The sequence below is a fragment of the Rhineura floridana genome, chromosome 5, assembly GCF_030035675.1.
Source record: "Rhineura floridana isolate rRhiFlo1 chromosome 5, rRhiFlo1.hap2, whole genome shotgun sequence".
Taxonomy (NCBI): domain Eukaryota; kingdom Metazoa; phylum Chordata; class Lepidosauria; order Squamata; family Rhineuridae; genus Rhineura; species Rhineura floridana.
The window spans coordinates 149,484,948-149,511,315 of NC_084484.1; the positions used below are offsets into that span (position 1 = coordinate 149,484,948).

The 26,368-nt window shown below is 43.3% G+C and overlaps 1 protein-coding gene across 1 annotated transcript in view; it reads right to left on the reverse strand.

The window, feature by feature from the left end:
* The window catches only part of NBEA (neurobeachin), a 318,923-nt gene that overhangs the window by 48,285 nt on the left and 244,270 nt on the right, over positions 1-26,368 (reverse strand). The window contains exons 27-30 of the mRNA XM_061629722.1: positions 12,344-12,474; positions 11,117-11,224; positions 9,697-9,865; positions 5,595-5,690 (exon numbers count right to left, since the gene is read on the reverse strand). Coding sequence (XP_061485706.1) covers positions 5,595-5,690; positions 9,697-9,865; positions 11,117-11,224; positions 12,344-12,474 — 504 coding nt within the window. The remainder of the gene's footprint in view (positions 1-5,594; positions 5,691-9,696; positions 9,866-11,116; positions 11,225-12,343; positions 12,475-26,368) is intronic.

Sequence of the window (26,368 nt, forward strand, 5' to 3'; positions counted from 1 at the left end):
ATTGACTGATCATCCATGATCAAAACAGATCAGCCATCCAATCCAAGATTACACTCACTACTTAATTCATTATCTAACTTTGTTGTTAATTCCTAGCAGTAATCCATTAGAGCAGAGGTTCTCAAACTGTGCACCATAGATCAGGCCACCTACGAGCTCCATTCAGATGCCCCGTGGAAAGATTTTGGAACTGTCAAGATTATATCTACTTGACCTTCAGTCTAGGGCATGTGATTTTCATAATGTGGCACTGTTTTTGACAATGATGCTGGCACTCAAGAAAAAAATGTTATTGTATTTTTATTAAACTTTAAGCCAAAAGTGAACTGAGTATTTGTTCTACAACTGGGAACAGCAAAAAAAAAAGTTATTAAGTGGTCTGCCATGACCCACAGCAATTTTTTGAAACTGGGAGGGCAAATTTGAGAACTACTACATTAGGTAATTCAGAATCAAAGCTTTGTTTCATACTGAATGTAGAATCCTATTCTCCAAACAATCTCTTAATCATCATTCAGATATTGCCTACCCTTGTAACTGAATGGAAATGGACTGCCTTCAAGTTGATCCCGATTTATGGTGACCCTGTGAATAGGGTTTTCATGGTAAGGGGTATTCAGAGGGGGTTTACCATTGCCTCCCTCTGAGGCTAGTCCTCCCCAGCTGGCTAGGGCCTGCTCAGCTTGCCACAGCTGCACCAGCCAGCCCCTTCCTTGTCTGCAACTGCCAGCTGGGGGGCAACTGGGCTTCTTGGGACTATGCAGCTTGCCCACGGCTGCACAGGTGGCAGGGCATGTAACCCCTGAGCCACTCACAGTGGAGTGATCTTTAGCTGGCCCTTGATACCCAGGAGACATGAGCAGGGATTTAAACTCACAGTCTCTGGACTCCCAGCCAGGCTCTCCTCCCCACTGTGCTATACCAGCTGTTACCCTTGTAACTAGATAATGTCAATTTGGAAAGATTCCGTCTGTTAAACCTCTACTTGTTTCTGTATCCTAGTGTCTACCAGGTAAGAGCTGGGCAAATTCTTCATGCTCTTGCTTAACCAAAGATTAAACACACAACAGGTTCTCATATCTTCATTATCAAATTCAAAAACAGGTCTTATATCTATTTCACTAACACCACTTCCTATATCTGTATTCCAGGGGTGGGAAACCTCTGACCCATACGCTAAATGTGGCTCCCAGGCCTCCCCATTTGACCCACAATACCACTTTGGACAAGCCATGCACAACAGCCCCACCTGATGTTATGTATGGGGGGCAGGTAAGGGTGGGGCTTGGCCAATTGGCAGTGCCTTCACATTCCCTTGTGTAGTGCTTCCCCAGTGCTCAACAGCAGCTGATTGTCTAGCGATTTGGAAGCAGCGTACAAAGCACTTTGTCAGACCTATCATTTGTGCTTGGGAAGCACTGAGCTTGCAAAATGCTTTGTGTACCACTTCCCAAATGCTGTTTGTCAATAGTCTGGAAAGCGCTCTGCAAGCCAGTTTGCAAACCTTGTGCTCAGAGCTTCCCAGGCACCAAGCATAAGGCTTACAAAGCTTGCTCAGATCTGTGTGCAGCACTTCCCAACTTCCAACAATCAGCTTGTCATCAGATATTTGGGAAGTGCTATGCACAGGCCTAGCAAGCCCTTTCGATCATCTCCCCTAACCTCAATGCCTCAACTTTTGACAGGTATCAATTACCTCATCATTATAACATCAAATGATTGACAGATGGGTGGTCCCATCCATGAATCAAAGTTAGCCTGTAGGGGTGGGGAAGATAAAGATATGGCCCGTGGGTCCAAAGAGGTATAGCATCCCTGCTGTAATCTATTATTTGCCCATAACCTTGAGTGGACAACGAAATAAAAATCTAAATGATCTCAAATTGTCATTGAACATATAAGCAGTTTTATATTGTGATGTGTGAAGTGACCTCGTCATAATTTGTAATTTGCTTGCCAGGTTACAAATCCAAGGGTATGAATTTGAACAAAAGTTCTCTATTACAAGATTTTAAAGAATCTTTGAAATTTTGTCCATGTGCATCACCAAAGTGCATCTTGAGAACTTGTGTGTAAACTGGTGTTCTTTTCCTCCCTGTGCATCGTGATATTATCACCACACATACTTCTCATTGCCTGTTGCGACAGGTGCTTTGTTTACAATAACAGACACACATGGAGCGGAAGCCATGAATAGAGGCAGTGGCTACAGATGCAGACCAAGCATCAGCAACAAACATGAGTATTCCCTACAGGATTTGTCATATTGCCAATGTTATCAAGAAGGAGACTAAAGTATTAAAGTAAAATTATTCCATATGCATTGCAAATGGTATCTCTTAATTTTCTTCAGGAAATAATGGGTTAAAACAGCAAACAATTGAGCATGTGCAAAGATGGTGCAGTTTGGCTACTTAATCATGGCAACCATGCAGACCACACAGAAAATATAAATTAACATAATAAAACAAGATGTGAGTTATGGAAAATTAAAGTTCACATTTGAGAATAAAACCTAATAGATTCAACTTAGAAACTGACTTACTTTGAGTTTTGACAGTGTCACTTAGCTAGTAAAAAGGAAGAGTGAATGCCAAAAGTGACCTATGTTCATCTTCCATATTCAAAAAATAAACAATCAGTGAATTCAGGTGTGAGGGATGTCTGAATGGGAGGATGTCTGAATATTGGTCATTGTCCATATGAGCTAGGATACTGCTACCTATTAGCAAGTAGGTGCAGAGGTTTAATTTCAGCCGTTCCTGGAAGTAACAGAGGACTGTGGAACAATCTGTTCTACCAAAATGCCTTGTCTGCACCATCACCTAATAAATAGATTGGTCGCTGTGTGGGGCCAATATAGTGTTCATCACCCTTGTTGAGTATCTTAGGGTAGAAACACACTCACTGTATTGCTGGTTCCAGTGCATCTCCACCTCTCTCTTCTGAAAACAGGGACACACAACATTTGTCAAACCCTGCTCCTTTTTAATGAAAAACCTGACGGGATCAGCTTGAGTGCATTTTTTTAAAAATCAGCTTCAAAGAGATTTCCCAACTGATTGGCAGATCAACCTGTTCACCCTCCAGGTGTGGCTAATGGAAACGCTTTGATCTGGCAAGTAGCGTGTTTATAGCCTCAGACTTGGCAGATGCTTCGTTTTCATCACCATTATTTTAGTCCCTGCTAGTAATCTGGCCTGGGATTGATATAAGCTATATTAAAAGCTATTATTGCTTTTAACTTGACTTTATATGGTTTCATTGCATTTTAACTGCTATATGTGCATTTTGGTAGAGAAGGGGCTGATATATTCCATAAATAAATTTTTAAAGTAATTATTGAAGGGGATTCAAGAACAAAGAAAGATCCTTCACTGTCACTGGTACTTTCCACCAACAATTCTGCTAGGATCTCTTTGGCCAGGGGATTCTACCCTCAATTCTCAAGTTTACATTTTGTGGAGCTCATTCCTACCTGCAGAGATAGGGTGAAAGCATTAGACAGGCATTTTGACTATGCTACCTTCAGGGAATTGCTGATTTCTCTTTGTTGCAGACATGTAAAGATCTATCATAATGTTGACACCGAGCTCTGCTACTACCTATTAGATGGCCTCTTGGAACAGTGATTTTTCACATTCTCTTTGCTTACCCACTCACATGGAATTTCCTGCACATGCTCCGCCATGTAAACAGGAAACAGGTTCCTACGTTGGTCAGGGCAGTGCTGATTTCTCCTAAGATACTTGAATCACCTACAACATGGCAATTTGCAAGCATTTTCACTGTGATGGTACCAGATTAGCCCCCTCGCTGCCACCACCACCACTGCTAACTTGTGGACTATTTGCTGGAAAACCTTGTGTATCAGTATCCAAAATAAATGTTACACTCTAATTATGGGAAGGGGAAACCAATTTATTAAAATAAGGTACTGCATTACAGTAGATTAAACCACTGGTCTGACTAGAATTTCATATTCTGTCCATCAGCAGCAGCTCTCTACTGTCTCTGACTGGTGTCTTTCCCAGCTATCTGAGCTCTTTGTATCTGTAAGGATAAAAGGATTAAGGGTTTGAAGGTGCATCCTTGTGCTTGTAAAAAACATGTGCTTCAGCACTGAGCTACATCATTTCTCAGACACTATAATTTCACATAGCTATCAGGGTAAAATGTTCTCAATCTAGAGTGACTCATACATCTATGGTAACTTTTGCCTGTTGGGATCTAATTGCAGCACTATCATCCTTCTAGACTATCCATCAGTTTTATCTTCTGTCTTGTCCACCAGAAGAAAATAATTCTTTTTAAAATCAAAGCATAAGCTTCTAAAATTTCCAGAAATGCAACCTGATTTTAAGTAAGTGAACGGTATCACTTAATACACTTGCGGACCCTCCACAATTCTGTAGTATGCTGAACCCTGGTGATAGGAACACCTTCCTTTGAGCAATGTACTCTCTGACTTTTAAGTGGGATGGGTCTTGACAGGCTAGGGAGTCTGCAACACTTCCTTGTCTTGGAGAGTTCCCATGCTAAATACCTTTGTCAACAATGTAAGAAACCCTTCTATCTATAAGAGTCTATAATGCATAGATTGTTATCCAGATGTCTCTCTTTTCACTTTCCTCCTTTCTACTGGATAAAGCCTTGCAGCCTGATGTTCTGGTCCAAGCTAATGGGTCAACATTACCTCCTGTCTTGACCTTTGGTGCCCTTCTTTCATTATATCTGATGAAAATCAAGATAAACCTTTGCAGGAGCAGCCCTCTCTTGTATTAGCTGTTAATCTCTTTCTCACTATAAAATATATTTTTAAAAAGTAGACTCTTGAGAGGTTTAAACTGAGCCTTTTTCGATGAGTAAGATTCTCTTAGTCATCTAAATAAAGAAAGTAAACTAAAATATACTGAACATTGCACATATGCATAGGAGAGAATTGTTCAATATCTGTACCACCCTGTCTGATCAGGTGGTGGAAGCTAAAAATATTGTGATAAATAGAACACAGAAGAAGAAAGCTGTGAATATTGTCCTTTCTTGCTGTAGGTGAGTAAAACGGTGTATGTATGTGTGTGTAATACTACGCCCCCTGGTGATATTAGATGGTTAGCTCTTATTGCTATTTCCTGCTAGATAGTCTTCCCCTGTAGAATTAAAAACAATTGGATGCTATAATCCAAAATGCAAGTTTTTACATTAAAGACTAAAATAAATGCACAGATAAAATACTAAAACATACAACTTCAAAAATATGGTGCCAGATATTTTTCTTATCTTTTAGTATTATTTTCCAAAAGTTTAAAATATATTGCTATATAAAGACTTTAATGAAAATAGTTTGTGTCATGTACATGTCATTGTACAGAATTATACTTTTATTATCTACTGCAACTCTTAACAAGGTACCTCAAAAGGAAAAACACAGCTAGGCAGACGATTTTCTTTGTATTCTTGCTTTAAAAAGTCTGATGTGTATGTAAGCCAAAACATATTATTATGTATGAAACAGCTAGGTTATATTTATATTTTGAATTACATTAGATGAAACAAGTACACCCAAACAAGTTAGGAGGTTACAATAATATTACCTTTGTAAAATGAGTGGGTAAAGCTCTGCTCGGGGATTAACTTGGCAAGAAATCCATGGTTCAAGCTTGGGTGTGGGATAGATGGTATGACCACAACTGTGAAGAAAATCATGGAATCAATTGTGAGCCAGCTACTCATTGCCGGTGGCTTGGTCCACTGTGGATCCATGACACAAGTCCTATCACACTGAAACATGCAAACGTGGCACTAACAATGTATTTCTCAGGGAGAAAACAAGAGATAGGAAAACAACATACCTGCAAACAATGCATCATAAAAACAACATTTATAAAAAAGATAGGTATACACAGACAAGACAGGCATGGCTAGAAAAGTAAAACCAGCAGTTTCCTACTCCAGTATCATGGCGTAATACATGAATGGGAAAACACACAAAATATAAACACAACATCAGTAGGGCCACAGTATTTAGTTGATTCATTAGTCAAATTAATCAATTAAAATATTTTAATCAGCTAAAGTGTGAATAATTAATTTGGCAGCAATTTCTTTTAAAAATACATATTTTAAATACAAAAACTGTAGGTGGCATGACACCATTTTAGGCATTTTCTCTCCTTCCTCACAAATGAGGAAATGTCTTTTCTAGAATGATGCCTCCTGCAACATGTGTATACATCATCTAAATACAAATGAAATATGTTTTCTTTTTCAGAAATATAGTTTTATTAATATGAAAGTCTGTGTAAATTTAATCAATTAATTAAATAATTGACTGGAACACATGCTAATATTTCTTGAAATAGTTATCAACCCTAAAAATTAGGGCATACGCTCATGCATATTTTAACCAAAATGATTTAATGCAGGAAAATTTCTTTTAAAGTACCCAGTAAACTAAGCTATTAACAGTAAATTATATGATCAAGATTTGAATAAAGGAAATAACATGAAGTTTAGTTTTACATAAATATCAGTCACTAATTTTATTGTAAAATGCAAAGTCTTCACAATGTGGACATTATGAAAGATTAGTAGTTCAAAAATATGCCTGAAAATAAATAAATGCACTGATTTGACTACTGATTTCATTTGGAAGAAAGCATATGAATACATATGGCACAGCCATGAGCCAATCCACTAGAATTTAAAAAACATGGCTCACATGGTACACAATGCAGAAACAGTCTTAATCTAAACCTCCTGATATCTTCTTAAACTGACAGAAATCCAAATGGCTGGATCTTTAGTTTTATTGGACAAATTGATAACCACACTGTCCATTTCTGCCAGACAGCTTTTGATCCACCACAACTGTTTTCCATGCAATTTTACACGTAGTAATTAAGCCATCAAGTTAGGAATTTAAAAATATTCAAAGAGGTAAGTAGGTATAAAGGCTAACTATGTATTCGATTTTATAAATCTGTCTACTCAATCATTAAAAAAGCAGGATTCCCAAGAGATTCTAGTGGCCCTGGTAATAAATAACTTTATAAGTGTTTCAGACTAGAGAAACTAAGTATGCATTTGTATTTGGCTTACAATAGGAACGTAACAAAATTTAGACATATAAAAGCTGCTTTCAGCATATTGATTCTATTAATAGACAAATTCATATTTTGCAAGACATACTCTCTTTTAAAGTTATGCAAAACTGAAATAATGAATCCACAAAATTTAACAAATAAAAGTTAGGGTAAACCTTATATGTAGTTAAAAGAGTTATTTATGCCCAGTTCAAGCAAAAAATATTCTTACATGAAAATATTGTTGCTTCTCCATAAACTGAAAGACAGTCCTAGGATGGTTTGGGCCCATCTCTGGCTATAGGACACAGACTACCACATAAAGACAGAGGACCACTGAGATATTTCACTTCTTTACAAAAATTTTCAAACTGACACTGAAATAAACTTAAGGATTTTGCTATGCAAAATTGGAAATCACTGCCATCTAATGTTGGTCTCCCTTCCAACATCCATACAATATAAATGCAATATTCCAATCATGCCATTCATCTATATTGTACCCTGAAGTCTCATATTTTCCCCTCCGGATTAGACAAAAGAGACTCAGCCTCTGAAGGAAGAGGGGTGACAAATAAGAATCCACACATATATGAAAATAGTAGACATAAGCCAAAGATGATTCAGAACAGAACTGGCAATAATCTGGTTACCTCACAATAAACACAACAAAATCAGTTCCCATAAAGGCCAAGTCAACAGACCTTGTAAATGAGGGAACTGAAACCATGTAACATCCTACAAATTTTCTTTCCCAAAATTAGACCTTATTTTGTGGTCCATTACCTTATTAGAAGAATCATTCAACTACTCCTCCCTCAGCTCCAGGCTGGTTCAGAGACTTAAAAGCCTGGTACCCCTTGGGTGGTGGGCTTGTAAATGCAGGGTTCACCACTGAGGAGAAGACAGAAAGGGAACTGTCCTTTGGGGAGTCCCAAGGGCAAGGGAACTACCCTCTTCTATTCTGATTTTAACCAGGAGGATGCCAGGTGACGGGAAGAGCAGAAGATGTGTATTTCCTGCACAAGGTAAGAGCCTGTGCAGGAACTGTATGGCAGGAGAAAGTTGCCAGATGCCCTCAGGGTGAGAGCCTAAAGTTGCCACAAGGCTGACCTTCCCTGGCTGTGAGACCGAGTGAATGTCTGTGTGAGTCCTGTGTGCTTTTAACAGTTCATAACCTATCAGATACCTTCTGAGATAACTGACTGACGATACCACATTTTTGTTCCTAGTTTGCACCCCTCCCATGGGCAGGTTCCTGGTTGCTCATGTGCTATGCCCACTAGTCAGTATGTGCTTAACACTGGGATTGGTACATAATAAGACCTCACTCATACATTATTTGATTTGAGGGTACTGATCTGGCATGTATTATTGAGACCTGGGTGGATGAGCTGGGAGGAGTTGATCTAACCCAGCTGTGCCTGTCTGAATACTTGGTGCTGCATTAGCACATGCTGCAGGGACGGGGGAACAAGGAATGGCTGCGACCCACAGGTCTTCCAGGTCTGTCACCAGGAAACTCCTCTGTGAGGGCTTGTACATGTGCCGGGCCAAGGAAACAATCAACTGCAGGTTGCCACTGGTATACTGTCCATACCCTAGACTTCGTCTATGCTCCAGATAGAGGAAGGGGTGGTCTGGAAATAAAGTCCCCTCCCCTGTGGAATTCCCATCTCGTAAATATTAGGCAGGTGCCATCTCTGTTATCTTTTCAGAGCCTTTTGAAGACTTTCCTCTTTCAACAAACCTTTTAAGTTGAGACCTATCCCAATCTGGGTCTGTGTTGGAATTGTTTTTAAAGTCTTTTTTAAAAAAATGTTTTTAAAGTTGTTTTGTTTTAATTATTTAAGGTCTGTTTTTATGATGTTTTGATGTGTTTTTAGCGCTTTTGTTTGCTGCCCTGGGCTCCTGCTGGAAGGGTGGGATATAAATAAAATAAAAATAAATAAAGTGAAATAATGGTCTGGTGTGGGTGTGGCCCTCTGATTAGGCAAGCCCTACAGCTGTGAGTCTGGCTTTTAGAACACTGTCAGTTGGTTCTTACTTAGCACGCCCAGCCTTATCATTGAGTTTAGTGATAAATTTGTTAAATTAATTAAAAATCAGCCAGGCATTTTTTAAAAAACTTTTAAACTGCAGAAGATGACGGTCAGAGTATGGGGCAAGGTCCGTAATAGGATTACAGGTACTCTGTGAACATGGCTGATTTTTTAATGAATTTCAACAAATTATGCGAACTCTGACACAAAAAAGTCCAAAAAGGGTCTGGTCTCTCACTCTCTCTTTTTACACTTTGAACTCTCGGTTCTCTTTGACTGTTTTGTTCATCACCATGAAAATTTAGAGGGTTGTTAAGCAAGCGTTCCTGAGTTTAGGACTGTACATTTTGTAAGGTTTTGTTTTGAAATGAGCTTATGGAAAGCATCAGGCCAACTAATGCTAGGAATGAGAAGCTGGACAGAGAAAGCAGAAACATTGCCAAAACAGTTGAAACAAAACAAAAACATTCATAAACTCAGTAAGGTTAACAGGTATCATTTAAACTTTTTTTTCTATAGTTAAATATCGTGTCAAAAATTATATAACATAAACTGAAAAACAGAGGTACCTGTACTTGTTGGTGAATTTATTTCCTGCCTGATATTTCTACCTGCCTGGATTCCAGACCTTGCAGTTTCTCGTTGAGGTTCGAGTATATCCCGATATTTGGAGACCATCAACACAGAAATGAAGTAAACAACAGCCAAAGCTAAAAATTGAGCCTGTTTGCTATCATCCTACAGAAAAGTTATAGAATACAATTAAAATACAAGATACAAAATACGCGAATATTAACAAACATTTCCTATGATACCTAATCAATATTTCTAGACCAAAAACTACTGCCAAATAACTGAAATTGCCTGAGGACCATTTCATACTTTCACTTCACTGGGAGTTTGTATATGTGCCTATCAATCACAGACAGGCATTCATAATAAATAAACACACACACATATCCCCCTCCTGCAGGAAGCAAGCATAAATAAATGGGTGTTGTACACTAGTTTCTAATGGAGATTTTCTTTTAGGCCTCATTGAAAATGCCCCTAATTCACAGGCAGTAAATTTGTAAGAGCTATTTGGGCAGGTGTGTGTGAGAGAGTAATTCTTCAAAAGGTTACCAGTGATGGTTTTGCTGTTTCCTGCCTTGCAAGTGGCAGCTCAACTCATCTCATAAGCTGGTTGTCACCCATTTGCCATTCAACACTGCCCCTCGGAAGAACACTTTGTCACAGTGGCCACCAAGAGGAGCTCCACCTACGACTGCAGCAGCAGCAAAGTAAATAGAGTCAGAAGGAAACTACTGCCAGTGCTGCCAAGCAGTAAGCTCCCCCCTCAGGAAAACCTTTCCAAAACAATTGGCTCCTGAACCTCCTCCCCATCCTCAAGACATTATTATGAGCCACATTTCTCAAGGTAGAACTTTCAACTCAGCATTAAGTTTTAAACTTTAAATCAGTTCCACAGTGCAGTTTAACAGATCAAGGGAATACCTTTTACTGAATAAAGTACTGTTTTCAGATGAAATCGCAAGACTATGACCAGCCGTCTTTTAGAATTCCAAAAATAACCTCGCTAAATCTGATGAAGTCAATAAGGATGCTGAATTTCAAAAAGTGGATGAAATCATCTCGATGAAAGAACTGGGTATCAATTGCCAGTATAAAAATAATTTATGAAAGAAAGATGCTTCACATATATATGCATCATTATATTTTTTAAATTGCTTTTACATTATTAAATTGTGTTTTTAAATTGTTTTTTGTGTTTTAAAATTTGTATATTTGTTTTTAATGTTTTTAATTGCTGTAAACCGCCCAAAGAGCTTTGGCTATGGGGCGGTATATAAATGTAATAAATAAATAAATAAATATATTTTCAGGGGGGGAAAGGATACATAGTGTAGGTTTACAAGCATTATTTTTTTATGTGCACAGACACACTACACAGGCATTAAAGGAAAGCTGCCACACAACAGTACTCACCACATCACGAAATACAACTGCTCGCAGACGATTAATATCAACATCTTGAAGAAGTCTATCAGGATCTTTAATAGGCGATAGGTTACCAGGAACATTTTCCAGTGGAGTCTAAACACATAATAGAAAGGTCCAGATTCTTTGTATAATTTCTATCTCAGCTGTTTCTAATATGATATATATAGATATAGATATAGATAGATAGATATAGATAGATATAGATAGATATAGATAGATATAGATAGATAGATAGATAGATAGATAGATAGATAGATAGATAGATAGATAGATAGATAGATAGATAGATAGATAGATAGATAGAGATAGATAGATAGATAGAGATAGATAGATAGATAGAGATAGATAGATAGATAGATATAGATAGATATAGATAGATATAGATAGATAGATAGATAGATAGATAGATAGATAGATAGATAGATAGATAGATAGATAGATAGATAGATAGATAGATAGATAGATAGATCTGGTTTCATAGATAAAATGTGGCACTGTATATTCTGTGCTAAAGCAAGGAACATACAATCTCCTCATGTTTAAATTGACACTTATATTGCAATAAAATAAAAATAAACTATTAATATTGCAAGTGGCTCTCATAGGCTTGAGAAATAATCAATACATATCTCTAAATTATGGAACTGGGCAGCTAATGTAAAAAAAGAAGTGTTTAAAGTACCTGGCATACATGCCACATACACTCCTTAAAGCTGTACTACCCAAGTGGTTCACCTGCTTTGTATAAAGTTATCCAAATGAGATTTGTTTAAATAAATGCAAATATAGTGGCTTCACCAATATTAGTTCAGACTACAAAGAACAGTGGCATCTATTTTCACTCTCGAATAAGAAAATTTCATATCAGAACTTTAATGTTCTCTGCCACTTTATTATCTTCACGATATCCCACTTGCAGAAGTCAAATAAAACAAAAACAAAAGGGTTTATTTAATGCTATAGTACAGACAATCCATAGTGGGAGGGCTGAGCAGAACTTTTCCCTGGTAAAGTCAGATGCCTGATTTTGTCTCCTGACGGAAGTCATTTTCTGTTGTAAAGACTGCCCCTTCTGGATTTACAGAAGAGAACAACTTCTGCTTTACCAAAGTGTCCAATCATGACCTTCAGTTTAAAATATCAGATGACCCATTTTAATTAATTCCAATACACTTATTTTATGCAACAGTATCTATTATATTAATAATTTACCTTAGCAGTAGTAGTTGCACTTATACCCTGAAGAGTCTCCTGAGTTTTACTGCTGATTAGAGAAGATTTATTCACCCTCTCTCTCTGTCTTTGTCGACATTCCAAACAGTTCCGCACAGCAACACAACAAACTATAAAGGTTTAAGTAACATCACACTATCAATTTTACATATATTAATAAAATTCTTAAAGCAACAATAGGAAAATAACATATCATAGTGTCTGAGCTCTGCTGTGTCATGATTAAAAGCTAAATTTTACTGTAGCTCCTATTTATGCTAACACTAAAATTAAGGCAGAATTAAATTTACTCATCTCTTAATCATGTTTGCTTAATTGTATTCAGATAAAATACTACTGCTGAATACTAATTAGCTGCAACAACATACACAGCACAGTAGAGAACATACTTAAACGAGCCCTCCTTTGCCATTTACAATTGATAGGAATAGGAAAGTAGTTCAGGACTAATATGTGAATTGCATTGGTGGGGTTCAGATGAACAAGGAGGAGGCATGGTGAAGCTAGGGTTGTTCAGATAATGTGAGCCCAGAGAAGTAGTAAACCTGGCAAATAGAGAAATATGCTATTTGAAGCATAAGAAATGTGTGACAGAAAGCACAGAGATAAAATGATAGAAGACAATGAAGTGACTGTAGATGAGAAGGCATTGCTTAGTGCTGGAGCATATACATTGTATGAAAAAGGTCTGAGATTGCTGGCATTAGTCAAAAGCAGAGCAGTTACAGGACTGGAAATCATTTCTGCCTGAGACTTTGGAGAGCTTGCTCATTGTTGGGAGCAAAATATGTAAAATGACAGAGCTTAATTTATTGTAGAATTTGATTGAACCCGAGAGGCAATTCTACATGAATGTCAGGATTTTAACAAACTTTATATTGTTTGATCATTATGATTTTGCTAGAATGAAGAATCTATTTGCACCCCACATGTTTGTCATGCACTATAATCAAGGTCCCTTCAAACTAACAAGTTCAGCTTCTTTGTGTCTCATAGTATGCAACACATTAACTTCCTTTCAAAGCCATCATCTTAACTTTTTTTTAGTGTACGTTAAAACTTTTAAAAACATTATATGCAATAAAGCACTCTTGCTATACTTTGAATAATTGTGTTACCAAGAAAAATACTTGTTATAACAGCTCTATTTGATTATCCCTGTTTATAAATTTGAGCTGGATGCAATATTCTTCAAACACTATAAACTTAAATGATTTTAGAAGGTAGAAGCTATGAAGAGTTCTGCGATGCAAATGAGCATGTGTTCAACAAACAATTGCTAAATGCTACAGGAAAAATTAATGAGAATGTTTAAGAGAATAAGCAGATATTCTCAGCTGCACTGGCTTCTAAATTTTTGGAACCTAGAAAAAACATTTTTTTCCAAATGGTGAGCAGCAGCAGAAGTGAAGCTCTAAAACGGGTGGGACGCCTCAGGCCCAGGGACCAAATGTGTTCCCTACAGGCCTCTTGATCCAGCCCTCAGAATTCTCCCCAGGCCATACCCTCACTGGTCTTGCTTCACATCCTCCTTGAGTACTTCTGCCTAGCTAGAATGCATCCTTGACCTGTGATAATGCCTCTTGCTTGCTCAGAGACTTGTTCCTGTGCACAGAAACCTCTACTTTTGTGTTGCTGGAAGGTAGCCAACTGAACAACGGTAATAGCCATATCCATTGCCACACCCACTTTTGCCTCTGGTCCTGCCCATCACTGCTATGTGGCCCTGGACTGAAATAATTTCCCACCCTGCACAAAAGATGGACAGCTTAGGGACACAGTTTGTTTCCTTTCACATGTTTCTCCAGTAGCATTTGAACTACAGTATCAAATGTAAACAGTATATCTATATATACTGTCTTTTATATACTGTCCTGTATTTGCGTAGAAGAGACATTTGGTCTTACTGTGAAATGATCTTCTCTGTGCATATCAAAAGATGATATCAGGTGGGTAGCTGATACCTAGCGGCTGAAGGCAGAAGAGCACTGTTGAATTTTGCAGGAGCCTCCTGGTCTGCGTAGCTCCTTGCCTCAGTTCTCAATGACAAGCCAATAAACAAGGAAGGAACGATACGAATCACACAAATAGGACAAGACAACAGCACTCATACACTCTCTGCAAAAAGCCTATTTGTGATCATAGTGGCAGCCCAAGCCTCCTAGGGAGTAGCCCTGATATCATCTTTTGACATAAAAAGAGAAGACCGTTTCACGGTGAGAGCAAATGTCTCTTCTCCTGTGCATGTAAAAGATGGTATCAGGTGGGACATACCAAAGCTGACTCATGTAGGGTGGGAATATCGCTGGGCTGCAAATACTAGTGGTCTGAGAAAACATGCAGTAGCACTTTCCTCCCAAAGGCTGCCTCAGCCGATGCATAGATGTCTATTTTGTAATGTTTAATGAACGTATTAGGAGTGGCCCATGTAGCTGTCCTACAAATCTCTACCACAGGGGCATTGCGAGAGAATGATGTTGATGTGGCCACCGCTCTCGTGGAGTGAGTCACTATTCCAGCCAGATAGGCCAGTCGTAGAGAAGCATATGCCAAGGAAATACATGCTTTGATTGACCTAACTAGTGTAGAACATTGGTCTCACCTGAAGGGTGGTTTTCCCAGGTATCATGCCATCACGTGGGTTATAGCACCATCTATCGTCCGAAGACAAGAATGTACTGAAATCAAAACTTGTGGCGAGCATGCCCCTCCCACTCCAGTTCATTCACGACGAGTCTGAAGTGAGATATCTGAGAAGATGCAATGGCCAACAGGCCTGCCAGCAAGGAATATACAAATACTGACCCAGTAGAGCCCACCACATTCATACCTAACAAAAGTAGAGGTCCTAACTTAATTCTATAAACTAAAAACAATGCAACTTTGAACAGTAACCAATTAGAAGGTGGTACTCACACCCAGGTGTCCTCCAATCGGGAGGGCCATGATGGCATGATACCTGCCACCCTTCAGGTCAGACCAATGGTCTGTTTTCCCCAGGTAGCATGCCATCACGTGGGATGTACCAAAGCAGCTTGAACAGGGAGGGACCATCCACTATTTACTCATGAGAAAGGACCTGTTGCAGAACACACCTCCCAAAGGAGGCATCGGCAGAAGCGTAGCGGTCTATTTTCTAAGGCTTGATAAAGGAGTCTGGAATAGACCATACAGCCGCTCTGCAGATGTCTGCAAGAGGTGTGTTGGTTGCAAAGGTGACCGAAGTGGCAGCTGACCTGGTGGAATGCGCCGTTATCCTACTAGGCAGTGGGAGCTTAAGCGACTCATACGCCATTGCAATGCAGGCACACAACCAACAAGACAAAGTGGATTTAGAGACCTTTTTACCCAGAGTCCTTGGGTGAAAGGATACAAATAATGACTCCATCAATCTTATAACATGGGTTTGAGACAGGTATATCTTGAGGGCCCTCTGGACATCTAGCGAGTGCCAGGCCTTCTCCAGTCGATGAACAGGCTTTGGAGAGAAGGAAGGACATGTCCTGGTTACAGTGGAAAACTGAGCTGACCTTGGAATTAAAGGATGGATTTGGACGCAGCACCACTGAGTCCTTATGGAAGATGCAGAGATGGCGGGCCAATGACAATGCTCCCAGCTCTGAAACTCTTCTTGCCGAGGTGATTGCCACCAGAAACAGGAGGATGCTGCAGATCTTGCAGGAACTTAGGTAGACTCCAAGAAGGGAAATGGTGGCACACCACCGGAGAAAGGAGGGCAGGTCCCTTCAAAAAATGTCTGATGAGTGGGTGTGGACCCATGGGAATGGCAGACGAGGAGACAGACAGGAATGACGAAATAGTGGAGGCGTGATGACGCAAGGCGTTAGCTTTTAGTCCCATTTTCAGGCCGCTTTATAGGAACTGCAAAACTTGTTGTACAGTGGCTTGAAAGGGTTGGCAGGCTCGTAACGCACACCACTTGGAAAAGGCGAGTGAAGTGCTCTGGTAGATGCAATTCGTCGACGGCCGTCTAGATGCCAGAATTGTATCAACAACCACTTGAGATAAGCCTGCGCTAATCAACTGCCTCCGTTCAAACACTAAGCTGTCAGACTCAGCCAGTTGGGATCTGGGTTCCAGATCGGTCCCCGTAAGAGAAGGTCTGGCCTGATTGGCAACCTCCAAGGATCTGTTATTGACAGGGAGAGCAGGTCCAAGAACCACAGGTGGTGAGGCCAGTACGGGGCTAGCTGGACCAGTTGAGCCTTTTTGCATTGCAATTTTCTCAATGTCCTGCCCAGTAGAGGTATCAGAGGAAAGGCGTATAGAAGACCGTCTGGCCACAGTGTTGACAGTGCATCTACCGACTCCGTAGTCATTTCGAGATGCCTCGAGAAGTAACAGGGCAGCTGGCAATTGTGATTCGAAGCGAAGAGGTCCACCGAGAAGTTGCCAAACCACCACTGAAGGAGGTGGAACACCACTGGGTGAAGTTTCCACTCTCCCAAAATCACCTGCTGTCTGCTGAGCCAGTCGGCCGTTACATTCAGAACCCCACTGAGATGTTCTGCCCTGAGCGACATCAGATGACTTTTGGCCCAGTTGAAAATCCGGGTCGCTTCCATCTGGAAAATTTGTGACCTGGTTCCCCCTCGCCTGTTCAAATGTGATTTTACGCAGGTGTTGTCTGTCCAGATCAGAACATGTTCCAACTGGAAGATTGGATGAAAGTGGAGAGCCAGATGAGCAGCTCGTAGTTCCAGCCAGTTGATACTCTGACTCTGTTCCGATGTGGACCACACACCCTGGACAAACTGGGAGTTGAACTGGGGGGCCCAGCTGGTTAGGCTGGCATCCATAGTGATCACAGTTCTGTCTGGTTCTCAGACTGGAGTTCAACTGCTGAGGTTTCAAGTTGTCGCCCACCATCGGAAGGAAGCCTGCAGGGAGGGATCCAGGTGGATTTCATGATGGTTGGAGTTGGCAATGTCTGCTTGAAAGGGTAATAAGGCCCACTGGAGTGGTCGAGTATGATGCTGAGCCCATGGAATGATGTGAATGGTGGACATGAACGTCCCCGGAGCTTTTGCCTCAGAAACATCATATCTGCCTTCAAACAACACATCAGGAGCAGTGCTGTATCTCTGATGGTTGAAATGTGCTCTGGTGAGAGGAAGATCATGGCTTGTACTATGTTCAATATTGCTCCAAGATGCTGTAGTCGCTGAGTTGGCTCTAGCTGACTCTTGTCGATGTTGACTAGCCAACCATGGGTCCTCAGAATCTCGAGGGTGCAGTGAACCTGGTTGAGTGCCTGGCTGCTGGAGTCCGCCTGAACCAGTAGGTCATCCAGGTAGGGATAAATATGGACCCCCTGGAGGTGGGAGTAAGGCACCAGGGTGACCATCACTTTGGTGAATATCCTTGGGGCTGACGCGAGTCCAAACAGCATGGCCCAGTATTGAAAATGATGCTGGCCAAAAGCGAACCTTTGGAACTGTCTGTGGGCATGGCAGATTGGGATGTGTAGGTATGCCTCCTTTAGGTCAATAGAGGCCAAAAAATCCCTCTGTTGCAGGGCTTCTATAATCAAGGCAAGGGACTCCATTTTGAACCGTCGATACTTCACAAAGCGGTCGATGAACTTGAGGTCCAATACCACCCTCCACAACAGATCTCGCTTGGGGACCGCAAACAGGACGGAGTAGACACCCCCCTGATCTCTCTGCTGGTGGTACTGGTTCTATTGCCACTATGTCGAGCAGATGTCCTATTGCTTCCTGCATGACCCTCCACCGTTCCTGAGTTTTGGAGAAGGGAGAGAGAAGGAATCCGTCTGGGGGGGTTGACCAAAACTCTATGTTGTAACCATGACAGAAGATATCCCTGACCCAAGAGACCTGTGTTAAACTAAGCCAGAGTCTTGCATAGTGGAGCAGTCTGCCTCCAATAGGGATGGCGTCAGAATTGTCTATGCTCACACGCTCCTCCTCCATATGATGAAGAGGAAGGGCCCTGGTACTGAGCTTTGCCCTGGAATCATTGTTTGTGCCAAGTTCCCCTGAAGGTGCGGAAGTCGGTAAATCAAGAGTCACAGTCCCACCTCCCAGGCCACGCTCGTTGAAAGGGCCGCAAAGAGCGGTATGGAGCAAACCTTCTAAACGGCCTGCGGTCATCCCTCTTGGCTGTGGCCAGAGCAGGCTTTCGGGTGTCTTTAGGATCCACCAAAACCACTTTAAGGGCTTCTTTGCCAAACAGCAACGACCTTGAATATGGGGCTGCGGATAGGTTGACCCTGGCTGTGGTATCCGCGTCCCAGTGTCGGAGCCAGAGAGTTTGCCAAGCCACTACTTCCGCAGCCACTGCCCATGCTCCTTGCTGAGTTGCATCCAAAGTGGAGTCAGCTACAAATGCTTTGTGTAACTTGACCAGGCTCTTTCTGAGTTTGACCAGATCCGGAGCAGGATCGTCTAAGAGCTCATCCAGCCACATCATTGAGGCTCTAGAGAAAATGGAGGCTGCAGCTGAGGTTTGAATGGAGTAGGTGGTAGTCTTGTGGTTCTTACACAGGGCGAAGTCTAGGCGCTGTTCAGATAGATCCTTAAGGTGGAAGTCTCCTTCTTTCGGGAGGAGAGACCTGGACACTAAGTTAGAGATTGGCTGGTCCCTGGGACATTCAAGTGATTCATGAACTCAGGAGCCAAAGCGTAATGACTTCTGGCCAGGGCTAAGAAGCGACGTGGGTGCAGCAGCCGAGCCCATTCCTCTTTGGTCAGCCTATTGATGGGATCTGGCACTGGAAAGAAGTGATCTGCCAATGTGGGAGATTTGAGGACCCTGCCCCCCCTCACAGGAGGGGCGTTAGATTGGGGTGGCAAAGATTGGAGACCTAGGGTGTCCAGAACTCTGTGGCAGAGTGGGAGGTAGTCAGCCGGATCAAAAAGGCGATAGGATGAGTCCTCACTCCACTCCTCATCTTCAGCTTGGAGAAAAGACAAAGGATGCACCAAGTTGGGCGCCTCACCTCCAAGTCTGCCTCTGGTGACATCGAAGGGGTTTGGAGAGGGAGATGGAGCCTCATCATCGCAGACTTGATGCCCCATCGCGATGGAGGGCCGCTGTACACCTTGCTGGATTTGCCTGAGAAAGTGACTGTACTTGAGAGAAGAACTCCATTATGTCCTTCAACTGGGAAAGAAATTCAGGAGTCATCTGTAACCCCAGGAAAGGATAGGGCACGGCCGCCTGAGGATCCGAAGGCAGGGTCTGTCCTTGTTGGGGCAGATGTGGCTGTACTGGTTGAAGCAGAGGTGACAGAGGTGTATCAGACTGGTGAGACGTCGTTGTCATCGGATGAGACGGGCAGCCTGGAGTTGCTTGGGTAGGAAATCCTTCAAACTCGTCCTCTGAGGATGCAGTAGGTGAGTGAAAAAGTGCTGTCAACGCCTCCTGGCCAGGATTCTCTGAAGCCGGGACTGACACGTATCGTGCTCGCTTGGCAGCACTATGGGTAGAGAGGTGTTTGGTTTTAGCAACAGCCTTGGAGTGGAGCTTGGAGTGCTTGTGCTTTGTGGCTTTGTGGTGAGATGGAGGTTTGCACTGCTGGTTTGCTCCTGTCGCTGGGTCTGCCTCAGGTTGCTGATCTGCCATTATGCATGTGTACAAAGGCAAGGGGTGCGGAAAATATCACTAACACACACAGGGGGGTGAGGGAAGCGGTGTGGGTAAGGACAGTGCACGTCCTGGGGCTAGAGGAGCGCCAAGTCCAGTAGTCATGATGGAATAAGACCAAGAAAAAGCTAAGATACAAACAGAGGGGGAGTGCGGTACTGCTCCTGTGCACTATGCAAAAAGATAAATCTCAGAACACACCCAGAGGGAGGGGTGTGTGGTACTGCTCCTGTGCACTATACAAGGAAATAAATCTCAGTACGCGCCCACAGAGGGAGGGGGATGCAGTACTGGTCTTGTGCACTATACGAGGAAATAACTCTCAGTACACGCCCACAGAGAGAGAGGGTGCGGTACTGTTCCTGTGCACCATACAAGAGAATAAATCTCAGTACACAGCCACAAAGTGAGGTGGGTGCGGTACTGTTCCTGTGCACTATACAAGCAAATCACTCAGTACACGCCCACAGAGGAGGAGTGCGGTACTGTTCCTGTGCACTATAGTTGCAGCCACCTGTGTTCCTTTAACATTGAATTTTATTTATTTATTATCATCATCATTATCATCATCATCATCATCATCATCTTAAATTAAGTTAGAAAAACAAAACTATCTACTCCTCAGCCTAAGAAGATGAGGAAGCATGAGGAGGGTAAAAAAGGGGGGGAGTTCAGAGAAGCGGGAAAGAGAAAAAACCAAAATGGAGGGCGATTAAAAAGGTGGGAAATTCAAAAAACAAAATGGTGGTCGGCTAGCCCATGGACGCCCAAGAGCAGGCAAGCCGCCTGGGGGGGCAGCAAAAACGAGCATCCCTGCAAGCTGCCACGGCCGAAGGATAAGTGGCCGCAACGGTGAGCCTCAGGGAAAAGATAGCCGTCTGGAAAGGAGCAGCTAAATTGAGCCTCCCCCGCAAAGCGCTGCCAGGAGGGAAGGAAAAAAGAAGCCGCCGATGGCCCAAAGCAGCTCAGCGCATCGCGGCAAGATCCGAGGTGGCACCACGAAAAATAGACCGCTCTATTTTGGTCCCAGGAGCCGGGGCTGTGAGCTCCAAGTGGCCACAGTAGCGAGCCATGGCAGCGATGGGGGGGGCAGAGGGAGCTGTGACAGAGCCCAGAGCTGAAGCAGGTTGCAAGGACTGAAAGAGAGGGGGTGCTACTGCCACAGCAAACAAGGGCGTCAAGGCCGGACATGGCAGCAGACCCCTCTGTCACAAGTCAAGAAGGGCAGGAGAAAAGGGGGGAGGAGAGAAAAGATCACTAAAACTAAACACCCCACACGAGAGGGAGGGAGGGGGAAACCAAAGGGCTGGAAAAAAGAAGGGGAAAAGCCCCAGCAAAGGCTGGGGGCCAGCAAAACCCCCAGTCCCAACGCACTCACTCTCTCTCTCTCATTCTCTCTCTCTCTCTCTCTCACACACACACACACACACACTTCACAAACAGACACACTGAATACAAACTCCTACACTAAAGCCTTACGCTACGTGAGATATGGACAGCCTCGGACAAAGGCAAGAATGAACTGGAGTGGGGGGGCACGCTCGTCACAAGTTTTGACTTCAGTACATTCTTGCCTTCCGACAATAAATGGCGCTATAACCCACGTGATGGCATGCTACCTGGAGAAAAGTGGACACCTTATTTCCCAGTGATGATGGGTGAAAGGATATAAATTATCTGTTTTACAAATTGATTTTGTCTTAGAAATATACACCTTAAGGGCTCTCCTCACATCAAGTGAGTGCCCAGCCTTCTCTGTGGGGTGGACGAGATTAGGACAGGAGGGAAGTACCAGCTCTTGTTGACAGTGAAAGGTAAACAAAACTTTGGGACGAAATCTTATCCACAGATAGGGCATTCAGCTCACACACTCTATAGGCCAAAGTAATGGCCACGAGAAACAAGACCTTAAAGGATAGCAGACAAAGAGAAATTTGACTTAAACGTTCAAAAGGAGGTTTTTGTAGGCAGTTAATACCTTGTGCAGGTCCCAGGTAGGGTAGTGATGAACCATAGGTGGCACTGATATAGTTGCCCCCCAGAGAAAGCGTTTGAGGAAAGGATGAGATCCCAGTGGGTTGTCCGGAGGTCTGGAGAGGATTGATGATAATGCTGAAGCCTGGCGCCTCAGGGTGTTTGGTCCGAGACCAATGATAAGCCATCTTGTAGGAAAGATAGTATCTTGTTGACACCTGCTTTCCTTGGAAGTATCCCTTTTTTCTGTGACCAAGCTGAGAAAGTCTTCCATGTGCCCTCATATATTCTGACAGTGGTGGGGTATTTAGAAGCCATCATGGTTTCCAGCACTTGGGGTGGGGTACCTTTCTTTAAGAATCACTTCCTCTCAAACTCTATACATGAAGCGCCAACCACCCCAGGTCTGGATGAAGAAGTTGCTCTTGAGAGAGTAGGTCTTTCTTTCCTTAAGGGAATTTGCTATGGGGGTTCCACCAACAGGTCAAGGAGTTCCAGAAACCAAGGTCTCTTCAGCCACCAGGGGGCTACTAGCAGAACTGTTGCCCTTTCAGCTCAGATCTTTTGTATTACCCTGGGAATAATCTGCAGTGGCAGGAAGGTGTACAATCGGCCTGGGGGCCACTGGGATGTCAGGGCATCTATCCCCTCCACCTCTGCTGTCACATACCTGGAGAAGAACCTCTTTACCTGTCGGCTGAGATGGGTGGCAAATAGGTCCACTTGGACTCTGCCAAAGCATGTCACTATCTGCTGGAAAGCCATCGGGTGAAGCATCCATTCTCCGATTCCATTTCTCTCGACTGAGCCAGTCCACTTGATTGTTGTTCTCCCACTTGAGGTAAGGTAAAGGGATAAAGGTGTTCCCGCACTTATAGTGCGAGTCGTTTCTGACTCTTAGGGTGACGTCTTGTGACGTTTACCAGGCAGACCGTATATATGGGGTGGGATTGCCAGTTCCTTCCCCGGTCTTTCTTTACCTCCCAACATATGCCGGGTACTCATTTTACTGACCACGGATGGATGGAAGGCTGAGTGGACCTCGACCCCTTTTACCGGAGATTCAACTTCCTCTTTCCGTTGGAATCGAACTCCGGCCGTGAGCAGAGCTTCGGCTGCGTTACCGCCGCTTACCACTCTGCGCCACAGAGGATCCACATATCGAGTTCACATTCTCCTCCACTGGAAAAGGAGAGAAGTTTCCTTCTGGAGGTGGTGGGAGTGTGTGCCTCCTTGACGGTTTAAATAAGATTTGGCTGACACATTGTCTGTTCTGACTACTACCACCCCCAACTGTCTGAACTCTGTGAAGTACCTGAGGGCCAGACATATTGCTCAAAGTTCCAGGAGACATGTTCCTTGTACCATCTGGCCATCACAGATGGCTCCCCAGGCTGTTAGGCTGGCATCTGACGCGATCAGGGATCGAGGGGGATCCTGGAATGGTACTCCTTTCAACAGACTGGGTTTGTGAACCCACCATAACAGAAACTGGTGGAGTAGTGGTGACAGTGTCATTCTGCAGTGGCGTCTGGATGCTATGTTGCTTTGGAAGGGCAGAAGCACCCACTGGAGAGTGCGATAGTGATGACGCGGCCAAGGAGTAGTTTGGAAGATTGAAACCATCAACCCCAGAAGTGCCACCAATTGCATAAGATCTGCTGAACTGGAAGACAGGATATTTGACACTGCCGTGCATATCTTGTTTACTCTTTCTTAGGTCAACCTTACGATTCCTTGCTGTGAGTCTATAGTAGCTCCCAGATGTATTATGCAGTGAGATGGAAATAGCTGGCTCTTGGCTTCGTTGATCAGGAAGCCATGGTCCTTCAGGCAGGCCAAGGTGACATGGAGATCCTCCCAAACCTTGTGTAACAATGGGGAGCGAATCAGTGAATTGTCCAAGTAGGGGAAGACATTAACTCCCTGAGTCCTGAGATGTGCCACCAGGGTAACAACGATCTTCGTGAATACCCTGGGGGCAGATGATAAGCCAAAGGGCATAGCTCTGTATTAAAAGCAGTCGTGCCCCACTGCCAACCTGAGGTAGCATCTGTGGGGTGGCAAAATAGGAACATAGAGGTAGGCCTCCTCCAGGTCAATTGAAGTGAGAAAGTCTCCCCTTCTCAGGGCTTCGTTGATTGAAAGCAAGGTGTCCATGCAAAACTTGTAGTACTTTATGTATTTGTTCAGGTTCTTTAGGTCAAGTACTGCCCTGAACAATCCATCTTTTCTCGCGATGGTGAAGAATAGTGAGTAGTTTCCCAAAATCTCTCCCCTACTGGGACAGGTTCTATACCCGCAATTTGTATCAGATATGAAATGGCCTGCAAGACTCTTTCTCTCATCTGGAGACACTGATAGGGGAGATAGAATGAAACTCGCTGGAGGGGTGGAGGTGAACTCCAACCTTAGGCCACATTGGAAAGTCTGGAGTACCCATTGATCTGATGACGTATCCTTCCACCGGTGTGTAAAGCATTGGAGATGGCCCTCTACTGGTGGAATGTTAGCATCAGAGCAGATGCTTATTTCCCCGCGACTGGGACCCAATCCCGATCGGTTGGGAAATTATTGTTGTTGTGCTTTAGGTTGGTTGTGTTGTCTGATCCAGAAGTGACAGTTGGACCGGGCATCCTTCGCCCTTCTCTATGTCCTGGAGCCTCGAAAGGACTGTGATGACAGATATGGGTGGAATGATCGCCGAAAGGACCTTCTGTCATCCCTTTTCCTAGAGGAAGGCATTGCATTTTTCTTTTCCTTAGATTCCAAGAGACTTGCTAAGGCATCATCCCCAAATAACTTGCCTCCCACATAGGGCTCTGAGGCGAGATTGAGCGGGCTGTAGTGTCAGCCTCCCAATGGCACAGCCATAGGGTTCTTTGCATGAAGATGCTTGCCACCAGTGATCTTGCCTCAAACTGCATGGCATCCATGAACACATCTGCCATGAAGGTTACAGCCCAAGAGACCTTCAGCAGAGACTTGCGGATTCGGGCCGCGTCCTGCTGCGGACCGTCTAGCAGATCTTCCAACCACAGACTCGAGCAAACACCAAGGAGGCTGCCACTGCCCAGATAGAAAGACAGAAAGTGTACTAGCCTCGTGGATCCTCCTGAGTCCCTGATCCCTTTTGCGCTCTGTGGCATCTTTGAGGTAAGCATTCAAGTCCTTTGGGTTCAAACACGGATTCAGCAAATTCCCTATGGGAGTGTCTATCAGCGGGACTTTCTGCTGGTCCATGATGTGTTGCTCCAGCATATAATATCTGTTAGCTATCAAGACCGACTTCTTGAATTGTAAAGGGATGTCAAACTCCAACTTGATTACTTTGGGAAGTAGAAATGGGAGTTTCAGTACTCTTGACTTGGGTTTCAGATCTGAACACACTGCTGAAACACTCGATGTCAAGGGGGCAGGAGGGTCCTCTGTGGAAGTTAGAGTGAGGGCTTCCACTGCATTACACAGGAGGGGGAGGAAATGTGCTTCCTGAAAAATCCTACTGGTTGAAATCACTTCCAATTCTGAGTCCCCACTCCATTCTTCTTCATCCAGGACAATTAGATCATTGTCTGGGTTGAGAGATGCATCTTCCGGAGGTTGAGGGTGCCTGCCCTGGCATATGGCATATGGAGATGTGCGGTTCAGTGGTGGTCATGTGTTTATAGATGAGCAGCCTGCAGTGGGGTCCTGCACCACTTGCACTCTAGATGGTGTCTGGGTGGGTGGTGGTGCCAATGTGTCCTGTGGCAGGAACTGCACGGGGATAGAAGATGCAGATAGGTTTCTGGCTAGGTCCATTAAAAGAGAATCACAGAGCTGTTATTTCAACTGTTGGAGTGAATGAACTGACAGTTGTAACTGAATAGGCTGAGCCTGAGAGCAAGATAACTGGAGCCCTCCCCCCCCGCCTCTTGTATCTGCTGTTGAATAGGCATTGGTTCTTCCAAGAAACCTGTAAAGACCTCAGGAGAGGAGCTGGTAGAAAAAAATGGAATCCAGAGAAGGGTGAGGCTGATTGCCTTCTTCAGATTAGGATTCTTGGTCCCTCTGCATTCTGCAGGTGGCACTGCGAGAGTCCTTCCCAGTGGCTCCTGTCTGTTTATCAGGGCCTTGCCAACTCCTACTGGCTCTGTTGCTAATGTTAGGCGCCATGCCCCAGGGATTGGGCTCACGGGAGTTGTAGTTCAAAAAAGTAACTTTTCCAAGCTCTGGATTCACGTGGTGGTGATGAAATGCCTTGTGCTACCATTTTACTACAGTAAATTTGTTATTACTAGTTAATATACATTTGCCATTTATGAAGGAGTCGGAGTCGGACAGCAGAAAAATAGAGGAGTCGGAGTCGAAGGTCTGGCGTACCTACACCACAGCCCTGGTTGCAGGTGGAGCGGTTTC